Source organism: Physeter macrocephalus, chromosome 5 (assembly GCF_002837175.3).
Source record: "Physeter macrocephalus isolate SW-GA chromosome 5, ASM283717v5, whole genome shotgun sequence".
Lineage (NCBI taxonomy): Eukaryota > Metazoa > Chordata > Mammalia > Artiodactyla > Physeteridae > Physeter > Physeter macrocephalus.
The window spans coordinates 6,193,423-6,212,031 of record NC_041218.1 but is presented as its reverse complement, the minus strand read 5'-3'; the positions used below and the strand labels follow the sequence as shown (position 1 = coordinate 6,212,031).

Genomic DNA, 18,609 nt, shown 5'->3' with positions numbered 1-18,609 from the left:
GGCCATGGCTCACGGGCCCAGCCGCTCCGCGGCAGGTGGGATCTTCCCGGACCGGGGCACGAACCCGCGTCCCCTGCATCGGCAGGCGGGCTCTCAACCACTGCGCCACCAGGGAAGCCCAAGAAACACTTTAAGACCAAACACAAAAAGAAAAAAAGAAAATGAAAAAGGCTGCATGTTTTGCTTGTGTGACAGTGCTACGGAATGGAAAAGGGGAGGCCGTCTGACTTTGCAGCCAGGGTGGGGGAAACTGAGGAGAGGGAGCAAGTGAAGAGAGGAGAGGCAATTATTTTGGATGAGAGGTGGTTCTTGGAGCTTTTACAGTAGGAAAGTGGGGTTCCTTGGAAGCTCCAGTATGTTTGCGTATTTATCCTCTTGAAACCCTCTCTACCAAGCTCTGATCCAGTTTTGGGGGCCCCCTGAGAAGCATCAGGGCTGACCCAGCAGAGGGCAGCTGAAGGTCTGGAATTTGGAAGGGCAGGTAATTTGGGTGCCCCAGGGATGAGCTGACTGAGTTGAGTTCCTTGTTGCCACCTCAAGGAGGAGGCGGAGGCCCAGGCAGCTGGTATGGTGGCTTGTCCAATGCCATTCTTGAGGCCCTGCATCATCAGGTTTCCTACTGAAGTCCATTCCTGAGGTGCTGACTCAGCCACCCACGTGTCAGGGCCTCCAGGGCTTAAGCCCAAGCGCTGATGTAGGGACCAGTGTCCAAGACATGGAGACAGAGGAACAGAGTACATCCCAGATTGCCCACTGGAGGAACTTAGAGGAGGAACCTGTGCTTCCTTCCTGGGAGGGGAATTGCCATGGTAGCTCAGGACTTGCATAGCTTTATCCCCAAGCAGGAGGCAGAGCTATGAAAACAAGACTCCTGGTGCCCAAAATGGAATCCCACACTGCAGAGGGGCTAGGAAATTCCCATGATCTCTCTGAGACACCTGTCAAAATCAGATATATGGGGTTTCCTCTGGTCTCTCCCCAGCCTCACTCACCCTGATAATGCACCATACTCACTTTAGGACTCTCCCATACAGTCTCCTCACCCAGCCCAACCTCAGACTAATCCTGACACGTTTTCCTACCCAGTTTCATTCCAGGTTCATCGATGAACAGCCTCCCTACCACCGGCCCCAATTCACGTCAATTTATTATTAAGGACACTTTTCCCTGCCAGGCGTTTGGAGGGGAAGGAGGGGACAGATGAATGAGACAGAGCCACTACCCAAAAGGAAGTCACAGCCCAGTGGGGAGGCAGCTATGCAAACAAGTAATTACACAGAAGAAATAACTAAGAGCGAAACAGAGGTGTAAGAGCTGTGCGGTGGCAGCTGCAGGCACAGTCAGCCTAACTGCGGTAGGAAGGCATCTGTGGGGGAGATGGATCTAGGGTCGCGACAGCGGTTCTAAACCATTGAGAAGGGGCAGCTTATCAGAATCACCAGGGTTTTTTTTCCCCCCAAATATATGTGGCTGCCGTCCCCGGAGCTCTGACTCGCCTAGGAGAGCGGGGTGAGTGGCAAAGCACGTGCACATGTTTTGAAAAAACTCCAAACGATTTTTGTCCCTTAGTCTCCCAGAACCAGCGGTCTACACTCCCTGGAGACTCCGGAACATCTAGAGTCCGCCGGGAGCACCCATAAGAAAATGACCCGGAGTTCAGCAGCTGACGCGTTACTATGGATACCCCAGGGCGGGGGGACGCACTCTGCACACCCTCAAAACGTCACCCCATAGCCAACTCGGACGGCGGGCACAGGGCACGGCCCGCCCGGAACTGGGGGCGGGAGACGGGCGACTCTCCGCAATCACAGTTCCAGAAGGGGGGCTAACAAGGTTTTCTCCAATCACAACTTGCAATGAAATTGATGCTTCTTTCCACCAATCATCGCCGAGTCGCGAAGGGGTTGTCGGGATGGGGGCCGGAGCCAACATGGATCCCTCAGTGGAGTGAGGGTGAAGCTGCCGTTGCCGGCTGCTCCTGTTCTCCCCCCACCATGTTGGTGCACTTATTTCGGGTCGGGATTCGGGGTAGCCCCGTCCCAGGCAAGCCACTACTACCCCTCCGCTTCCAGACATTCTCGGCTGTCAGGTAAAAAGGGACAAACCTACTGGGAGCGCGGGCCATTGACCCGCCGGCAGGGCGTGGGGGCCGCCGGGAGATGGAGTCCCGGGCTCGCGCAAGGCCTCCTGGGAGTTGTAGGCAGGCCGGCCCGGGGTTGAATGTCACTCTCCCGGGGATTGGCCTCAATTATTTACAGCGAGACCCAGGTGCCAGCAGGAGGCTCGGCGCGTCTGTATCTGCGTGTGGGCTGGACGGAGGGGGCGCTCTGGCCGGTGACCACGCTAGGTCTCTTCCCACCAGCGGGCGCCGTGCTGCACAGGTGTCGGGCCCCCGTTTCCAGCCCCAGTCCTCGTTCTTGGAATTGGTCTGGCGATGTGGACAAAAATTATTAGTGTCCGGAGACATTTAGTATTGCTGTTGTTCCAAAGATTCAGTGTGAACTGAACAAAAATGGTTCCTAAATCGGGATACTTTCAGCAGAGACAGTCAATTTGGTAACGCGTATGTATGTGTTCTTGTATGCTCTACGCACGTTGGTCTCAAGAGAGAAAAACAAAGGTGGGAAACGAACATGTACCCTGAAACTGCCACTCCGCTGTAAATGCTTTATGAGAAGCGACTGAGTCCTTTCTAATCCTGGAGTGAAGAACCCGAGAGCCAGGCAGGCAGCAGATTCGTAGGGGCGGGTGGATGTGGACTTGTGTCCTTTGGAAAGCCCATCTGACTGATGGAGGGCGAGATGGGCGGAGCTGCAGCTAGAAGTACCGGTGCTGGGAAGTAATCTGCCAGTTCTTGGCAGTGACCAAGCACTGCTTAGACCTTAGTTTGGAGAAGATGAGAAAAGCTGGAAAGTGGCCATGGTAAATTATTAAAAGGCTTGAAAACAGTCCTTAGGAAAAGAGTAAGGGTGTCGATGTTTTTTAACCAGAGCGAAACTCCAGAAAAGATATCAAACAATGTTTTAGTATTTGTGTGTTCATAGTGTAGTGTTTTTAAAATGTCAGGTCACAGCACAATAGATCATAAAGTGAGTTTAGTGAGTCTGAATCATTTAAAAGTGAATATAATGGAATACGTGTTAAAAACAAAGTAGGGGGACTTCTCTGGTGGCACAGTGGTTAAGAATCCGCCTGCCAACACAGGGGATATGGGTTCGATCCCTGGTCTGGAAAGATCCCACATGCCGCGGAGCAACTAAGCCCCTGCGCCACAACTACTGAGCCTGCACTCTAGAACCCATGAGCTACAACTACTGAGCCCACATGCCACAACTCCTAAAGCCCACATGCCTAGAGCCCGTGCTCCGCAACAAGAGAAGCCACCGCAATGAGAAGCCTGCGGACCGCAACCAAGAGTAGCGCCCACTCGCCGCAACTAGAGAAAGCCCACACACAGCAATGAAGACCCAATGCAGCCACAAATAAATAAATAAATGAATCAATTAATTTTAAAAATTAGGGAGGGAATTCCCTGGTGGTCCAGTGGTTAGGACTTGGCGCTTTCACTGCCGGGGCCCGGGTTTAATCCTTGGTGGGGAAACTAAGAACCTGCAAGCCGCACAGGACAGCCAAAAAAAAATGAGGGGAAGTATTGTTTTGCGAAGCATTTCAGTTTTCTGTGACATTGTGCTGGATCGCAAAGTAAAACATATTTGTTACTGTTATCCACAGTAAGTCTAAAACTTTGCAAACGCTGCAGCAGCGAGTCAGGGCAGATTGTCCTGCATTTCTAATGAGAGCATGTGCTCAGCAGACATAACCATTTGCTGAACACTGTTATGTACCAGAGCTCTGCTAAGTGCTGGGGATACAGTGGTGAATAAGATAGGGCTTCCCACCATCAAGGAATATATGGTCTAATGGGGAAGAGAGACATTTACACAGGGCAGAAGGCCTTTGAGCTTCTCCGTTTATATTTTGGATAGATATAAAGTACGCAGTGGAAGACAGGCAGGTGGATGGGGTCGGGGGAGGTGTAATATAGAGGTGGCAAGAAGCCCAGGCCTCCCTGAAACAAGGGAAGGATGAGATGGAGTGTGCAGTTAGGAGGGTCTGGAAATATGAAAGGCCATCATAGTAAAGAAGAAACCTTTCATCTATTTGTTTTTTAAAAGCCTCTTCTCATCAATAATCTCATTTGGCTCTTTGATCGTCCTACCATATACTCTTGGCCAGATAACTTATGCTTCTAACAGCCCTCCCTGTAGCCACTCCCGCCCTTCTCCAGCTCACTCCCCTCTGCTATGATCTTTAAAATGCAATTCTGGGGACTTCCCTGGTGGCACAGTGGTTAAGAATCCTCCTGCCAATGCAGGGGACACGGGTTCAATCCCTGGTCCGGGAAGATCCCACGTGCTGCGGAGCAGCTAAGCCCGCGTGCCACAACTACTGAAGCCCACGCGCCTAGAGCCCGTGTTCTGCAACAAGAGAAGCCACTGCAGTGAGAAGCCTGCGCGCTGCAAGGAAGAGTAGCCCCCGCTTGCAGCAGTGAAGACCCAACACAGCCAAAAATAAATTAAATTAATTTAAAACAATTTTTTTAATTAAAAAAATGCGATTATGATTATGGTCCTCGTTGCCCTCTCGAGTCCAGGTGTTTTAAAAGGACCGTAGGGCTTCCCTGGTGGCGCAGTGGTTGCGCGTCCGCCTGCCGATGCAGGGGAACCGGGTTCGCGCCTGTGCTCCGCGACGGGAGAGGCCACAACAGAGGGAGGCCCGCATACGACAAAAAAAATAAATAAATAAATAAATAAATAAATAAAATAAAAGGACCGTAATGACTCCCCCCACCCCACCCCCACCCTCCAGCCTCAGCAAGCTTTGTCGTTAGTTGTTTGTATTCACACACACACTAAAGCTTAACTGCCACAGGGTAGTTACTTGGTCTGTACTGTTCACCTCCTCTTCCTGTTCCTCAGAGCAGAGCACTGGTGCACAGTAGGCTGGCGGCCCTACGTTGCCATCTACAGGTACCGAAACTGCAGGAAAGGGGTGATCTCGGCCTATCCCAAGATGACAAGATACGTTATTTGGATTTTATTTCTTTTTCTTCCTTCAGCTGACAGGGAGTCTGTCACCCTTTCCTTCCTTGCCTTGTCACATAGGCACTCAAGGCCAGGAAGGAGACAGGGCGATGGGATATATAATAAGCTTCCGACCAGTGGTCAGAGACTTGGGTCCAGTCCTGGCCCTGCCACACATAACCTTGGGCTCATCATGCTTGGACGCGTAGGATGAGCCTGGATTCTGGAGTCAGACAGCAGGGCTCCTCTCTTGTCCTCCTCATTTGTCCTAGGACAAATGATTTCAGCTCTCAGCCCTGCAGGATTTTTTCATCGGTCAAGTGAGAATGCTGGCATCTCCCTCCCAGGGATGTGAGGCTCAAGCAGAGCGGACTGGTGACTCGGTGAGGCGGGGGCACTGTCCCTCTCTGAGCTTCATTCACTGGGAACTTCCGCGTTCTCCACTGTAAGAGGAGCGCCGTCCAGCTCTGATGTCCTGCGATTCTGAGAGAGCAGGGGCTGGAGATGGTCACTGGCTAGGGCCCGCCGTCTGAGAGACGAGCCAGGGAGAACACCTTTACCACTCGATTGCTTTCCACTGGGCGTGTTCATCTCAGAAACCGAGGTTGCTTAAGAGCCGCCCTGAGAAGGGCAGGGTGGGCTGTCGGGAGAGGAGCTGCTGCTCTCCGGAGGGCTGAGCCGAGAGCTCGGCCGCTTTGTTGTTCAGCTGAGGGCCAGCTGGGCCCTCGAGCCCTCAGTGCCGTTCTCTCCCTGCAGGTCCCGCGATGGCCGCCCCAGCTCCTGCCTCCTCGGGGCCGTGGCCCGGCTGCAGCCCCAGATCCGGGCCTGCCTCCCTCGAGCCCCCCCAGCTCCCGGCCGCAGCCCCTCTGCCTGGCGCTGGGTTGGGGGAGTCCTCCTGGGCCCCGTGGTCCTGAGTAAGTGCCCCCGCCGCGGCCTTGTGGCCCTCTGTGAGGCAGAAGCAGCCCCTCCGGCCCGCTCCGGACCCGGTGTCGTGGAGCCCCGCTTCAACTGGAAGCTCTTCTGGCAGTTTCTACGCCCCCATCTGCTGGTCCTGGGGGCAGCCATCGTGGTGAGGTCTTCTCCCGCCCCACCCCACGCCAGGGACAGGGAGAATCCAGCCAGGGGTTCGCGGAAGGCCCAGCCAGAGCCGCCTAGGGACAGCTTTCCTGCCTGGCCAAGTCTCAGAGGAGACCTCGGGAAGCAGCGGGGCTGGGGGTCACCAGGAGGACCTGCACAGGGCAGCTGGGTGAACAGGATCCAGGGGTCCCCTGGGGCTGGCAGCTGGGCTTTAACTCTCCAAGAGACACAGGAGCCCTCAAAGCTTGGGCAGTAGTGGGAGAGGAAGGGCCAGGGGTCGGGAAGAGCATGGGCCCCCTGTAAACATCTGTCTCCCACCCCCCAAGCTGGCACTGGGCGCAGCACTGGTCAATGTGCAGATCCCCCTGCTTCTGGGTCAGCTGGTGGAGATCGTGGCCAAGTACACGAGGGACCACGTGGGCAGCTTCCTGACTGAGTCCCGGAACCTCAGCACCCACCTGCTCATCCTTTACGGCCTCCAGGTACAGCAGAAGGGAGGGCCCGGGGGCTGCCAGAGGAGCCGCGCGGGCGCCCCTGAGATCCTGGCCTCTCTCCCAGGGCCTGCTGACCTTCGGGTACCTGGCGCTTCTGTCCCGCATCGGCGAGCACATGGCCGCAGACATGCGGAGGGCCCTCTTCAGCAACCTGCTCCGGTACTGCCAGCCTCGGGCTGTGGGGTGCGGTGGTGGCGGGGACCAAGGGGCCCTCGGGGGGTCTGGTGAATGTCTAAGGGCGGGGCCTCATCCTGAGGTCGTGTCTCCCTCCTCCCCCACCCGCTGCCCCCGTGTCCCGCCGCCAGACAAGACATTGCTTTCTTCGATGCTAAAAAGACAGGGCAGCTGGTGAGCCGACTGACGACCGACGTGCAGGAGTTTAAATCATCCTTCAAGCTCGCCATCTCCCAGGTTGGCGCCCAGGTCCCCCCCGCGCTCACTCACAGGCACACGCTCCCTGGTGCGGGTGCGGCAGGCCAGTCCTGCCCGCGCCCCCCTTGGGCCCTGCGCCCAGGCTCGTGCGAAGTGAGAAGCCTGCTGTCTGCTGAGGGTGTGGGTGAGGGAAGAGGGAAGTTCACAGCAGGGAGGTGCCGCGGCCGCATCCAAGGTCGGGCCAGGCTGTTTCTCTCCCGTCCTGAGATCCTGCCTCCCCGGAAAACCTTCCCAAGCAGGGAGGCTCAGACAAGAGCCTCTCCTGGCCCCGCCTGCCCAGAGCAGAGTCGCCACCTTGCCCCCGGAATGCCTGGCACGCTGACAGGAGAGGGAGCGATGGCTTTCTGCGCTATTCCTGATGCCCTCTCCTCGTCCCCCCACGTTGTCACTGACCCCTAGCCGTCCCTGGGCGGCATCACCAGGCAATTCTCTCTTTTTTTATTTTTTGGCCGCGCCTCATAGCTTGTGGGATCTTAGTTCCCCGACCAGGGATGGAACCCGGGCCCCGCAGTGAAAGCGCCAAGTCCTAACCGCTGGATGGCCGGGGAATTCCCCAGGCAAGCCTCTTTCTGTTCAGTTTCTAGAGCAGAAGAGAATGAAAGTGGGATTTGTCCAGGGGGAGAATGCCTTGGTCCACAGGCATTCCCACCCCGCCCCTGCATGCCGGCTCATCAGGAAGGGGTTACGCTCTGTGACCAGTGGACTGCCGGTTGGCCCCCCAGGGGTCAGACCTATGGCCTTGGCCTTGTGAGTGGAGAGCTAGCTGTAGCCAGCTGACTCTTGCTGAGTTCCCCACATCACGTTGCTGCTGCCAGACAGCCTTCCTGTCCACTCCCCAGGGGCTGCGAAGCTGCACGCAGGTGGCCGGCTGCCTGGTGTCCCTGTCCATGCTCTCCACGCGCCTCACCCTGCTGCTGATGGTGGCCACGCCTGCCCTGATGGGCGCTGGCACCCTGATGGGCTCAGCTCTCAGAAAATTGTCTCGCCAGTGTCAGGAGCAGGTACCAGCATTCCCTCCCGTCCTCCTCCTCTCTGCCCTGTACTCCCCTGTCACCCCTCCCTGTCTCCATCCTGGCTCCCTGACTCCTGGACCCCTCGCAGGTTGCCAGGGCAACGGGTGTGGCAGATGAGGCCCTGGGCAACGTCCGGACCGTGCGAGCCTTCGCCATGGAGCAGCGGGAAGAGGAGTGAGTGCCGGGCAGGGGTGGAGCCCAGAGCGGTGGCAGGGGGGCGGCCTCCCCCGATGCTCCTCCCCCGCCCCGTCCCCGCCTGCCTGCTTCCTGAGGGCTGGGCTCGGCTTCTGTCGCAGACGCTATGCAGCGGAGCTGGGGGGGTCCCGCTGTAAGGCGGAGGAGCTGGGCAGAGGCATCGCCTTGTTCCAGGGGCTCTCCAGTATCGCCTTCAACTGTGAGTGAGCAAGGCCCCGCCGGGGGACCTGGGCTGTGGCTTGGGCTGAGCTCGGAGGAGCGAAGGACGGGTCCCAGCAGGGCGGGCGACGGGCAGCTCTCCACCTGCTCGAGGTCCTTCACGTGTCTCTCGAGGGCCAGTCAGCCGGTCTACGGAGGCTGCTGTCGCCGGCAGGCAGTGGGCAGGGAGGCCCAGTGTCACAGCCGAGCCATGTACAGCGCGCTGCTGGGTCGCCCCCGAGGGAGCCGTGGAGGTGCCCCCAACCCACTCGTTGCCAGATGACGAGACAGAGGCAGAGACCACTCAAGTGACTTACCTAAATTCCAGTCAGTTGGGAGCACAGCAGGGACTGGCACTGGGGACCGACACGCGGGCCAGGCTCTGTCCTCTGCCCTCCACTGCTTCCTCCTTGAACCCCTGTCCTTGCCCCACTCAGGCATGGTCTTGGGCACCCTGTTTATTGGGGGCTCCCTCGTGGCCGGACAGCAGCTGACAGGGGGAGACCTCATGTCCTTCCTGGTGGCCTCCCAGACAGTGCAGAGGTGAGTGTGGGGCCGTTCCCTTTCCTACGGGGCCCAGCTGGACCAGGGGCCGGGGGTGCCAGTCTGCTGCGGGGACAGCTACCAGGTCCCCCGGCGAAGCTCAGGGCTGGGGATGGGGAGCCCCTGCCTTCGTCCAGAGCCCACACGGGGCTCCCAGCAGCCCCTGCAGCCTAACTCACTGACCGTATACTCAGAAACGCAGTTGCCATCTTCACCTTCCAGACAATTCTTCGATGAGCCTTTTTTTTTCTTTTCCTTTTTTTGGTGGCGGGGGCGCCCACACCGCGTGACATGCGAGATCTTAGTCCCCCGACCAGGGATTGAACCCGTGCCCCCTGCGGTGGAAGCGCGGAGTCTTAACCACTGGACCGCCAGGGAAGTCCCAAGCCTTTTGTGTGTGTGTGTGTGTGGCTGCGTTGGGTTTTCATTGCTGAGTGGGAGCTACTCTTAGTTGCGGTGCACAGGCTTCTCGTTGCGTTGCGGTGGCTTCTCTTGTTGTCGAGCACAGGCCCTAGAGCATGCAGGCTTCAGTAGTTGTGGCTCTCGAGCTCTAGAGCGCAGGCTCAGTCGTTGTGGCGCGTGGGCTCAGTTGCTCTGCGGCATGTGGGATCTTCCCGGACCAGGGCTCGAACCCGTGTCTCCTGCATTGGCAGGCAGATTCTTAACCACTGTGCTACCAGGGAAATCCCCCAAGCCTTTTTTAAAAAATTTTTGTAAAATACACGTAACAGAATTTACCATCTTAATTGTGTTTAAGTACACAGTTTTTGGTGGGTTTTTTTTTTTTTTTGGCCATGCCACACAGCATGCAGGATCTTAGTTCCCTGACCAGGGATCAAATCTGCACCCCATGCAGTGGAAGCACAGAATCTTAAGCATTGGACCACCAGGGAAGTCCCTAAGTACACAGTTTAGTAGCGTTATATACACTCACATCATTGTGCAGTCATCACCACTATCCATCTTCAGAATGTCTTCATTTTGCAAAACTTTAATGCTGCACCTGTAGAACCCCCCCTCCCCCCGTCCCGCGGCCCCAGGCAACCCCCACTGTGCTTTCTGTCTCTGTGAATCTGTCTGCTCTAGGTCCTCGTCTAGGTGGGATCATACGGTATCTGTCCCCTTGTGACGGGCGTCTTTCACTGAGCATGACCTCTCCCAGCTTGAGCCGTGTTGGAGCAGGTGTCAGAACTGCCTTCCTTTTTGAGGCTGAATAAGACTCCATGTATGGATAGGCCATCTTTGACACGCTTTTTAAGAGCTGGCCTCCCACCCTCTGCCTGACCTTCCCCTGCAGGTCCCACCCTGCTGGCTCACCCTGTCCGCGGCTCCGCCGGCCCCATCCGCCCGCAGGCACCAGAGCTCCCCGCTGGCTCTGCCACAAGAGTGCCCAGGGCGGGCCTGCCGCACTCTCCTGTCCCTTCCAGGCCGAGTTCCTAGCAGCTCCTTCCGCTGTGTCTCCTCACTGCTCCCCCATGTACCGCGTATACCAACACACATAAAACGTACGTGCACGTTAGATAACCAATTACGGCAAATATGGTAGAACAAACGATTGAAGAGTGAACACCTGTGTCACCAGCCAGCCACGTCCAGAAGATAGAACGTCAGCTCAGACGCCCCTCGGGTCCCTTCCTCGTTACTCGCGATGCCGGTGGTCCTCGTGTCGTGGCTCTGCCCCGTGTCTTACCACCTGTGTGAGTGTCGGCCGTTTCTTCCAGAATCCCTCGCCATCGGCCTTATTATTATTGTCCTGGGCAGAATGGCACTAAGCCGGAGGCAGGCAGGTAGAAAAGACTCCCTTTCTCAGCCCCGGACCCAGCGTTCCACAAAGACCAGATGCCACCCATTTCTGCTCAGTGCTTCCTAATCTGGGCCCATTCAGACCCTCTCTGGTCCTGGGCAGCCTCAGCCCGCCTTCCCGGAGGCCCAGGAACTGATCCCTGGCGGCCTTGGGACTAAGAGGGTCTGGCTGTTTCGGAGGTGGAACTTGGGCCGCGCCCTGCTGCCCCTCCCCCAGTGCTGACCTGGACCAACACCACTGGCTCCCTTCAGGGTCACCGTGCTCCACGGGGCAGGGGCAGAGGGCAGCCCGCCGTCCCAGGCCTGGCCCCGCTCCCTCAGACTCGCCTTGCCCTGGGCCCCCTCCCCTTTATGGCCTGCGTCCAGACCCTTTCCTTTCCCCCCCGCTGCGCTGCCTAGCCAGGTGGCAGAGCTGTGTCACAGACTTCAGAAAGCCTCTCTCGCAGGCTGCTAGGTGCCAGGCGGGGCGGCCTCCCCAGCCCCAGGCCTCAGGCGCGCACTAACTTGCTGTCCCGGCTCTCCCTTCTCGGGAAGTTCTCCGGGCCGCTTTCTTGCGGGCTCCTCCCCGCTCCCCCACCCCCGGTGCTGGGAGAAGTGAGACCTGGGGAGTCACTCTCGCCTCTCCTCCTCGAGAAGAACCTGCATGCACAGTCGGAGACGCACAGTCACGGGCTGGCCTGGCCCGTGACTAGCCGGGGCTGGTGACTCAGAGGCAGTGACTCACCTTCCTCCTAGCAGCCGGCAGCCCCGCACGACGACGAGGAGGCGACCCACCGTCTGGACAGATGGACGCTTGCCCCTCCGCTCACACAGGGTGGAGCCTGTGATGACATGTCTTCAGGGAATTTTGTCTGGGGTCCCCCCAGAGTTCCCCCTGTGATCCAGTGTCTTCTGTTTCCTTCTTTCTCTGGAAGGAGTAACATGCTTTTTCCCACCTTCGTTAGCCCTCGCTTCCCCCGGGAGTGGACAGCGCTGGATCTGACCCCCCGGTGGGCCTCAGCCCCTCCCTGCAGGCTGCGGGTGGCGGGCGGGGAGTCCGGCCCCACTGCTCCCTGTACCTGCCTTCCCTGTGTCCTCCCTGGAGCCCGGCCCTCAGGTAGCCGATGACTCAGCCGCCTCCGGGCCAGGAGGGAACGCGGCTCTGAAAGGAGAAGTTACTCGCCAGGTGACCCGGATCCCAGGGCTCCTAGGGCCCCAGGTTTCAGGAACTACCTCTGCATTTGGCTTCCGGCCGCCTGTTTGCTCGCCTCACTCAGCACGTCCCCCACGCGGCTGAGACCCAGACCTGGCCCTCTGGCGCCGGCCCGCCTTCTCTCAGGCTCTCCTCGTCCCCCTCTTTCAACCCTCCTCTTTTGCTCGCAGGTCCATGGCCAACCTCTCTGTCCTGTTTGGTCAGGTGAGTGGCAGAGTTGGGTGGGTCCAGAGACGTGGACGCGGTACCTGCGCCGGAGTCCCGTCAGCCGCTGACGCCACCGGGTGCCGTGGGAATTGGGTGTCGGGCCGAGGGGATAGCACAGGCCCCTCCCCCGCCGCCAAGGGGGAGTCCAGGAGGCGCTGCCCGTTCCCCGGGGCCCCGTGCCTCCCTCACGCGGACTAACCCCCTCCCCAGGTGGTGCGGGGGCTCAGTGCAGGCACCCGGGTCTTCGAGTACATGACCCTGAGCCCGTGCATCCCGCTGTCCGGGGGCCACTGCATCCCCAAGGAGCATCTGCGCGGCGCCATCACCTTTCACAACGTCTCCTTCAGGTCAGCGTCGGCGTGGACGCAGGGGTGTTTCTCTCCGGGTTGAGGGCAGGAGAGGGAGCCTGTCTGGGGACCTGTGGGCCAACATTTCCCTCTAAGTAAGCCGCCCTCGGGGGTGCAGGGAGACTTTGGGAGGGACCCGGGCAACCAGGGGCCGGGAACCCGGTCTGACTGAGGGTCTCGGTTCCTCCCAGTTACCCCTGCCGTCCCGGCCTCCAGGTGCTCAGAGACTTCACCCTCACGCTGCCCCCGGGCAAGATCGTGGCCCTGGTGGGCCAGTCCGGGGGAGGTAAGAGGAGCCCGCCACCCCCCCACCTGTGACTTCTCCCTGTGGGAGCCACTCAGTGTGGAAGGAGGGGCCCCTCCTCTGCCACCGGGGGCGTCCCTCTCCCAGAACACACTGCAGAAACCCACGCCCCCTCCCGAACCCCCAGGAAAGACCACCGTAGCTTCCCTGCTTGAGCGCTTCTACGACCCCACGGCGGGCATGGTGACGCTGGATGGGCAGGACCTGCGCGCCCTCGACCCCTCCTGGCTGCGGGGTCAGGTCATCGGCTTCATCAGCCAGGTGCCTGCTTCTCTCAGTCCCTGCGGCCTGGGCCCCTTCCCCTTCCCAGCCCCGTCACCTGCTGCCCTCCTGGGGGCACTGGGGGGCGAGCTGGCTCTCTTCACTGGTCCCCAGCGTTCACTGGGGTCCCAGCGACTGCAGCTCTGACCTTGGAATTCTTGTTTCTCGACGTAAAAGGTCCAAGCAGGTGGAAATGGGGTGGCCGTTTTAGGATCCCTGGGTTCTGTGGCGTCCTGAAGGTCTGGACACCCACACGGTGTTGCCGGGCACTGCTGGTGGCTCACCCACCAAGCAAGGCCGCGCAGCCCCGCTCTGAAGCTGTCAGCCCCACTGCTTTCCCAGCGAGGGTCCACCTCCCCCAACCCCCCACGTGTGGATAGAGGGCGCCCTTTTGGCAGGAGAAAGCCAACTTGTAAAACCCTTCCTTGCCCATCTCCCCAGAGAGGGGGGACCCTGCCGGGCCAGCTGGCCTTGCTCTCCCAGCCGCCTTCCCACTCACCTTCCCGAGGGGCTCCGTGCCCTGCAGGAGCTCGGCTTCTCCCCGCTTTGATGGACCTCTCTGTCTGTGTTTGACCTGTAACTTTGAACTGCCCCTACCTGCCCTCCAAGTGGTCCTGTTCTGGCCGAAGCAGCCTCTCCTAATGCGCCCCTCAGAGGTTCAGGGCAAAATGGGAATGTTTCCCGTGGACCCTCCACCTCCCACCCCCAGGAGCCAGTCCTGTTCGGAACAACAGTCATGGAGAACATCCGTTTCGGGAAGCCGGGCGCCTCCGACGAAGAGGTTTACGCAGCTGCCCGGGAAGCCAACGCACACGAGTTCATCACCAGCTTCCCCGAGGGCTACAACACCGTCGTGGGTGAGTTCAGAGACAGCATCCTGCTGGGGTCCGCGGGGCCCACGTGCGAGGCTGGGATCCGGGGGCAGGAACACAGTCACGGCATCGGGGAAGACCAGACAGCAACCACGGCCGAGTGGGACAGAGGCGACTCTGTGGGGACAGGGGAGATGGGGCCCATGCAGTTCAGGCACAAGCAGGCTGCAGGGACAGGAGCGTGACGGAGGGCAGGGGCACAAGTGATCCGTGACGTGCGGACTCTGCAGGGCTCGCCACGTCAGCTCCCAAGACCTGACCAGAAGCAAGGGGGTGTTATCTCCTTGTAATTGTTTATCCTTCCGTATCCTTTTATCCTTCACCGAAAGGTGCTCCCCCTGGTCATCCATAGGGATGGATTTGGTTGAGCAAGTCTTCTGACTTATCCAGAAGAGGGCTCTGGTGGTTCTGGAACGTTGCAGCGCGGTAGCATCGCACTCGACTCTTCATAGTGCGGCTTGCACTTTGTGTGTTCATCTCAGAGGTCCTTTTTTTCAGCCTTTGGGCTCGTGTTTATCGTCCAGAGTCTCTTGGCTCTGTTGCAGAATGTTCCAGCATGTCTCACGGCACAGGCATATCCAAGGTTCTCGACTCTTCTCGAAACCTAGTCCTGAGCCTGGCTGGGCTTAGCCTTCCGAGTGGCGCCCCCTCTGTGGGTAGCCGTCCTTCGTGTTCCGTGTTACCCACTGCTGGGATTCCTGCGGGCCCCACCCTGACGGGAGGAGCCGGGCCCACTCCTCTCTCGGGCACGTGCCTCGTACCCCTGACCCCGTGCGCTCGCGGGCTGCCCAGGGCTGTAGCCTGCCCCCCTGCTCTGTGACTGCAGAGTCACCTGAGGCTCTCTTTGGCAACCAGGCTGCCACCTCAGCTGTTCTCCGTGGGCATTCTGGACCCCAATGTGGCCTTCCCAGAACGCCCAGGTGGGTTTTGAATCCCACTGTTCTGCCACCCCCCTACCCCGCCGCAGGAGTCACATCTGGATCCTGGATGTCCCCACAGCAGCAGAGAGCCAGGAGGCCAGGAGAAGGCGGCTAGCGCTGCAGGGCCAGGGCAGGGGGTGGGACCCAGGCCCGTCATGGCTCCGAGCCCCTGCGCTGGTGCGTGGGTGGAGCTCAGCGACACCTCCGGGCATCACTGAGCCCCGCTGCGTGCACGACCTCTGTCCTCGTGTGAGTGCCTGTGCTCGTTTGCACGGCGATGTGCGATCGGGTTGCCGCCACGCGTCACCCCTGCCCTCAGAGAGGCAGGACGAATGCGCACAGGGCCAGGGCAGGGCCCTGGGCGCCAGGTGGGGAGTGCCAGACGGCCCCGGCGACCATCTGGCAGGGCCGCCCCCAAGTGCAGAGCTGAGCGCCACTGCAGGCCCCCGCCAAATCCCCTTCCTCCCCAGGCGAGCGGGGCGCAACCCTGTCTGGTGGCCAGAAGCAGCGCCTGGCCCTCGCCCGAGCCCTCATCAAGCAGCCCTCGGTGCTGATCCTGGATGAGGCGACCAGCGCACTGGACTCGGAGTCTGAGAGGCTGGTGCAGGAGGCCCTGGACCGCGCCAGCGCTGGCCGCACCGTGCTGGTCATCGCCCACCGGCTCAGCACCGTGCGTGGGGCCCACCAGATCGTCGTCATGGCCCACGGCCGGGTCTGCGAGGTCAGCTGGGGCCCGGGGAGCAGGTCGGGGGGCTGGCACGGCTTCGGCCACGGACACCGTGGAACGGGCGGCTCAGCTGAGCCGTGTGAGGGCCTGGCCTGGCCCTGGGGCCTCGGGCTCATGGTCTGAAAGCAGCACCCATGTGGATTCAGGAGTTCCCGCCCTTAGAAAAGCCCTGGCCTCTCGGGGCCCCAGCTTCTTCCTCTGTGCCCTGGGGCGGGGCAGTGAGTAGAGCTGCAGCGTGGCTCCCAGGATCAAAGGGGAAAGTTCTCGGAGAAGCGTTCGCTGCTGGGGGAGGGGCCCAGGGGCTGAGGCCCAGAAGAGGCCGCACGGGGGGGGGGGGGGGGGGGCCTGATCGGGGCCCAGGCCGCAGCAGCGCCCCAGAGGCTGGGGCTGCAGCAGGGCTCGGGGGCTGTACGGGGCCCGGCTCACTGGGCCCTGTAAGAAAGACGGGGGACCCAGATGCTCTTCCACAATCTGGCTCAGCTGACAGATACAGATGCGCCAGTGGCAATCCGTAATCAGCTGTGCTTTGCTTTCACACTCGCCTCGGGACTGACGCTGGCTTAGGTGAAGCCGTGCCCAGCGCCTCATGAGAAGCTGGCCCTCCAGGGGCTCTGAACTCTGAGCTGGGTTGGGGTGACCGTCTGCCCCTCCTTCCTCTCTCCAGGTGGGGACCCACGAGGAGCTCCTAAAGAAGGGCAGGCTCTATTCGGAGCTCATCCGGAGACAGGCCTTAGATGCCCCGCCTCCTGAGATGTCCAGGGGCCCTGGGAAGCAGCACCCCAAGTCCTGAGAGGTCTGGTCACTGCCGAGCATCCAGGGCCAGGGCCAGGGCTCAGCTCGGGGGGGATCCCGGGGACCGAGCCCCCAGGAGGGCCAGCATGCTGGGGTGGGGGCTACTGCCATTGCCCCCTCTGCTCGCAACGAAACCCGGGCCGGGCGCCGGGCTGGGGGGAGGTTGGGCGCGCTCCTCCTCCTGCTGCCCCCCTCCTGCCAGAGCAGACAGTCCTTGGGCTGCACAGCGGGCCCCTGCTCTGTCCCCTCCTTTTGCCAAGCCCTCCCCGACCCCTCCCCCAACCCTGCCGAGTGTCCCCCCCGTACCCGACAGGCTAAAGGTGTGCAGGCCGCAGCTGCAGGGAATTTTCACAAGTCAGCGTCGGGGTGGGAGTAGGGGCTCACCCCAGGATTCGTCCCACACCCGTACCAGGGCCTCAGCCTCCTCCACTGACCCCCGACAGGCCTCTCGGGGCCCTGCGAGAAGGCGCCCAGCCGCTGAGCCAGCCCTTCAACCCTCAGCCCACGTCTTGGGAGCAGCTTCCCTTCCTTCTCCTTGCTCCTTTACAAGTCCTTTCTCTAGGTTTTGCCCTCCCCCCATCTAAACGGGACGGGTGCCTAACAGGCCCCCTGGCTCCTGGGGAGGGGGAGGAGGGGCGGGCAGCTGTGGTCTGATCCACAAGAGGTTCTGCCCCGGCCCCGTGCGCCTCGAGCCTGTCACCTGGTGAGATTGTGGACTGCCACCCTCTGTGTGAGGACATTTAGCTCTGAAAGGGACAGAAGAGGACATGCACCCCAAACTCCAGCCCCGGGGGACATTCGGTGCTAACAGTCCCCACGCCACTAAGGAGCAGCTCCCGGGGCTGACAGGAGACAGAAGCAGTCCGACGAGGAGCAGTCACTGCCGGGCCAGCCTCCTGGCATGGTCAGAGAGGCTCCCTGGAGCAGCTGGGACCAGAGCCTCACTTTGAAAGAGGATAGGCCAGCTGCTGGGTGGCACAAGCCCTGAGACCCCAAAGCTGTGGATGTGGGGGGGGGGGGCTGGACTCTTGTCCGCTTCTGGGGACCTAAGAGCAGCCAGGGTTTGCCCCCAGCCCTGGGCAGCTCCCAGAACCGGCGCGCCTCCTGCCTTGGTTCTGCTCGTGTCACGTGCCACCAGGAAACCTTCCCCCTTCACGGCCACGTCTGGGCCGAGGACTCCATCCTGAGTCCTGCGCCCTGGCTTGAGGAAGAGGGGCCGCCCATGCTGGACCTTCAAGGCCAGCCAGACCTTTTGGATTTATCCCGTGGCACAGAAGGACGATGCCATGTTTCAGGGCTTGGCAGCAGGGGCAGCTGTGGCTGGAGGCCAGCCTGGAGGAGGCTGCAGCGGCTCAGGTGTGAGTGCAGGAGCCGGGGTGAGAGTCCCCACAGCCTCTTCTGGGTGTGGTTTAGGACCAGTGCTACTTTAGGGAAATATCCCTAAACATCCCAGGGCCAAAGCCACCCTGGTTTCATGCCCTGCTTTCTTACTGATGAGAGGTCGCACCCCAGGGCAGGCTCGGCCCGGGAAGCAGAGCACGGGCTAGCTCCGGGTTGCTTTGCCACTAAACGCCTCCCTGGTGAGGGCAGCCAAGCGCAGGCCTCAACTCCCCGGCCAAGTCCACACCGGCCTGCCTGGCTCCTCCCGGCTGAGGCCAGCTTGTGCTCTACCAGCACCAGCCGCAGCCTCCAGCCACCCAGACGTCTTCTGACACCAGATTCTAGGTCTCTCCTTACCTCTGCAGGGTGGCCTCTCCAAATCCTGCCCCCCCCCCGTCCCCTCTTTAGGGAAGTGGTGCGATCCATGGCGAGCCCTGAGCTGGAAGGCCTTGCGGTCAGCTGCACACTTGCTGTGTAGCCTTAACCTCAACCTTGGCTCCTGCAGCTATTCCACGCTGATCGTAAACCTAGCTGCACTTAATTTCGTGAGCTTCTTTTAAGAGTTTAATTAGAATAATCTGTGGTAAAGTACTTAGCCTCAGAAGCTGGTTACATCTGTGCAATAAACCACGTTCTTCACTCCAAGGTGTGTGTTCATTAAGCACCTGCTGTGCGCCGCCGTGTCTGCCGCGGTGGGGGGGATGGGGACATCCCTGCCCCCGTGAGACCTGCGGCGGTCTCCTCAGGAGGACGGACAGGAGGCCAGGC

At 60.3% G+C, this 18,609-nt stretch overlaps 2 protein-coding genes across 5 annotated transcripts in view; one reads left to right on the top strand and one right to left on the bottom strand.

Moving 5' to 3' along the window:
- The window catches only part of ATG9B (autophagy related 9B), a 10,383-nt gene extending 9,375 nt beyond the window's left edge, over positions 1 to 1,008 (bottom strand). Inside the window, 1 exon segment of the mRNA XM_028490298.1 lies at positions 993 to 1,008. Within this exon segment, the coding sequence (XP_028346099.1) occupies positions 993 to 1,008 (16 nt within the window).
- On the top strand, positions 979 to 18,505 carry ABCB8 (ATP binding cassette subfamily B member 8). Of its 4 annotated transcripts, none has more exons than XM_028489585.2 (16): positions 980 to 2,089; positions 5,841 to 6,153; positions 6,488 to 6,643; positions 6,720 to 6,814; positions 6,961 to 7,066; positions 7,927 to 8,088; positions 8,189 to 8,274; positions 8,931 to 9,036; positions 11,578 to 11,828; positions 12,202 to 12,235; positions 12,449 to 12,585; positions 12,777 to 12,871; positions 13,017 to 13,150; positions 13,860 to 14,007; positions 15,413 to 15,663; positions 16,334 to 18,505. In XM_028489585.2, the coding sequence occupies exons 1-16, from the start codon at positions 1,857 to 1,859 to the stop codon at positions 16,457 to 16,459; spliced, it is 2,433 nt and encodes an 810-aa protein (XP_028345386.1). In that variant the 5' UTR covers positions 980 to 1,856; the 3' UTR covers positions 16,460 to 18,505. The 4 variants fall into 4 exon arrangements, with proteins under 4 accessions (XP_028345384.1, XP_028345386.1, XP_028345387.1 ...); XM_007126655.4 differs by lacking the exon at positions 11,578 to 11,828 and adding an exon at positions 8,397 to 8,494 and having other exon boundaries at positions 983 to 2,089; XM_028489583.2 differs by lacking the exon at positions 16,334 to 18,505 and having other exon boundaries at positions 979 to 2,089; positions 15,413 to 15,938.
- The last annotated feature ends 104 nt before the right edge of the window (positions 18,506 to 18,609 follow it).

Bases quoted from the DNA above. Each gene is read 5' to 3' on its own strand.
- ABCB8 (XM_028489583.2), top strand. From the start codon at position 1,857: ATGAAATTGATGCTTCTTTCCACCAATCATCGCCGAGTCGCGAAGGGG. The intron at 6,815-6,960 runs GTACTGCCAGCC...TCCCGCCGCCAG, and splicing joins CTCTTCAGCAACCTGCTCCG to ACAAGACATTGCTTTCTTCG. The intron at 12,872-13,016 runs GTAAGAGGAGCC...CCGAACCCCCAG, and splicing joins GGTGGGCCAGTCCGGGGGAG to GAAAGACCACCGTAGCTTCC.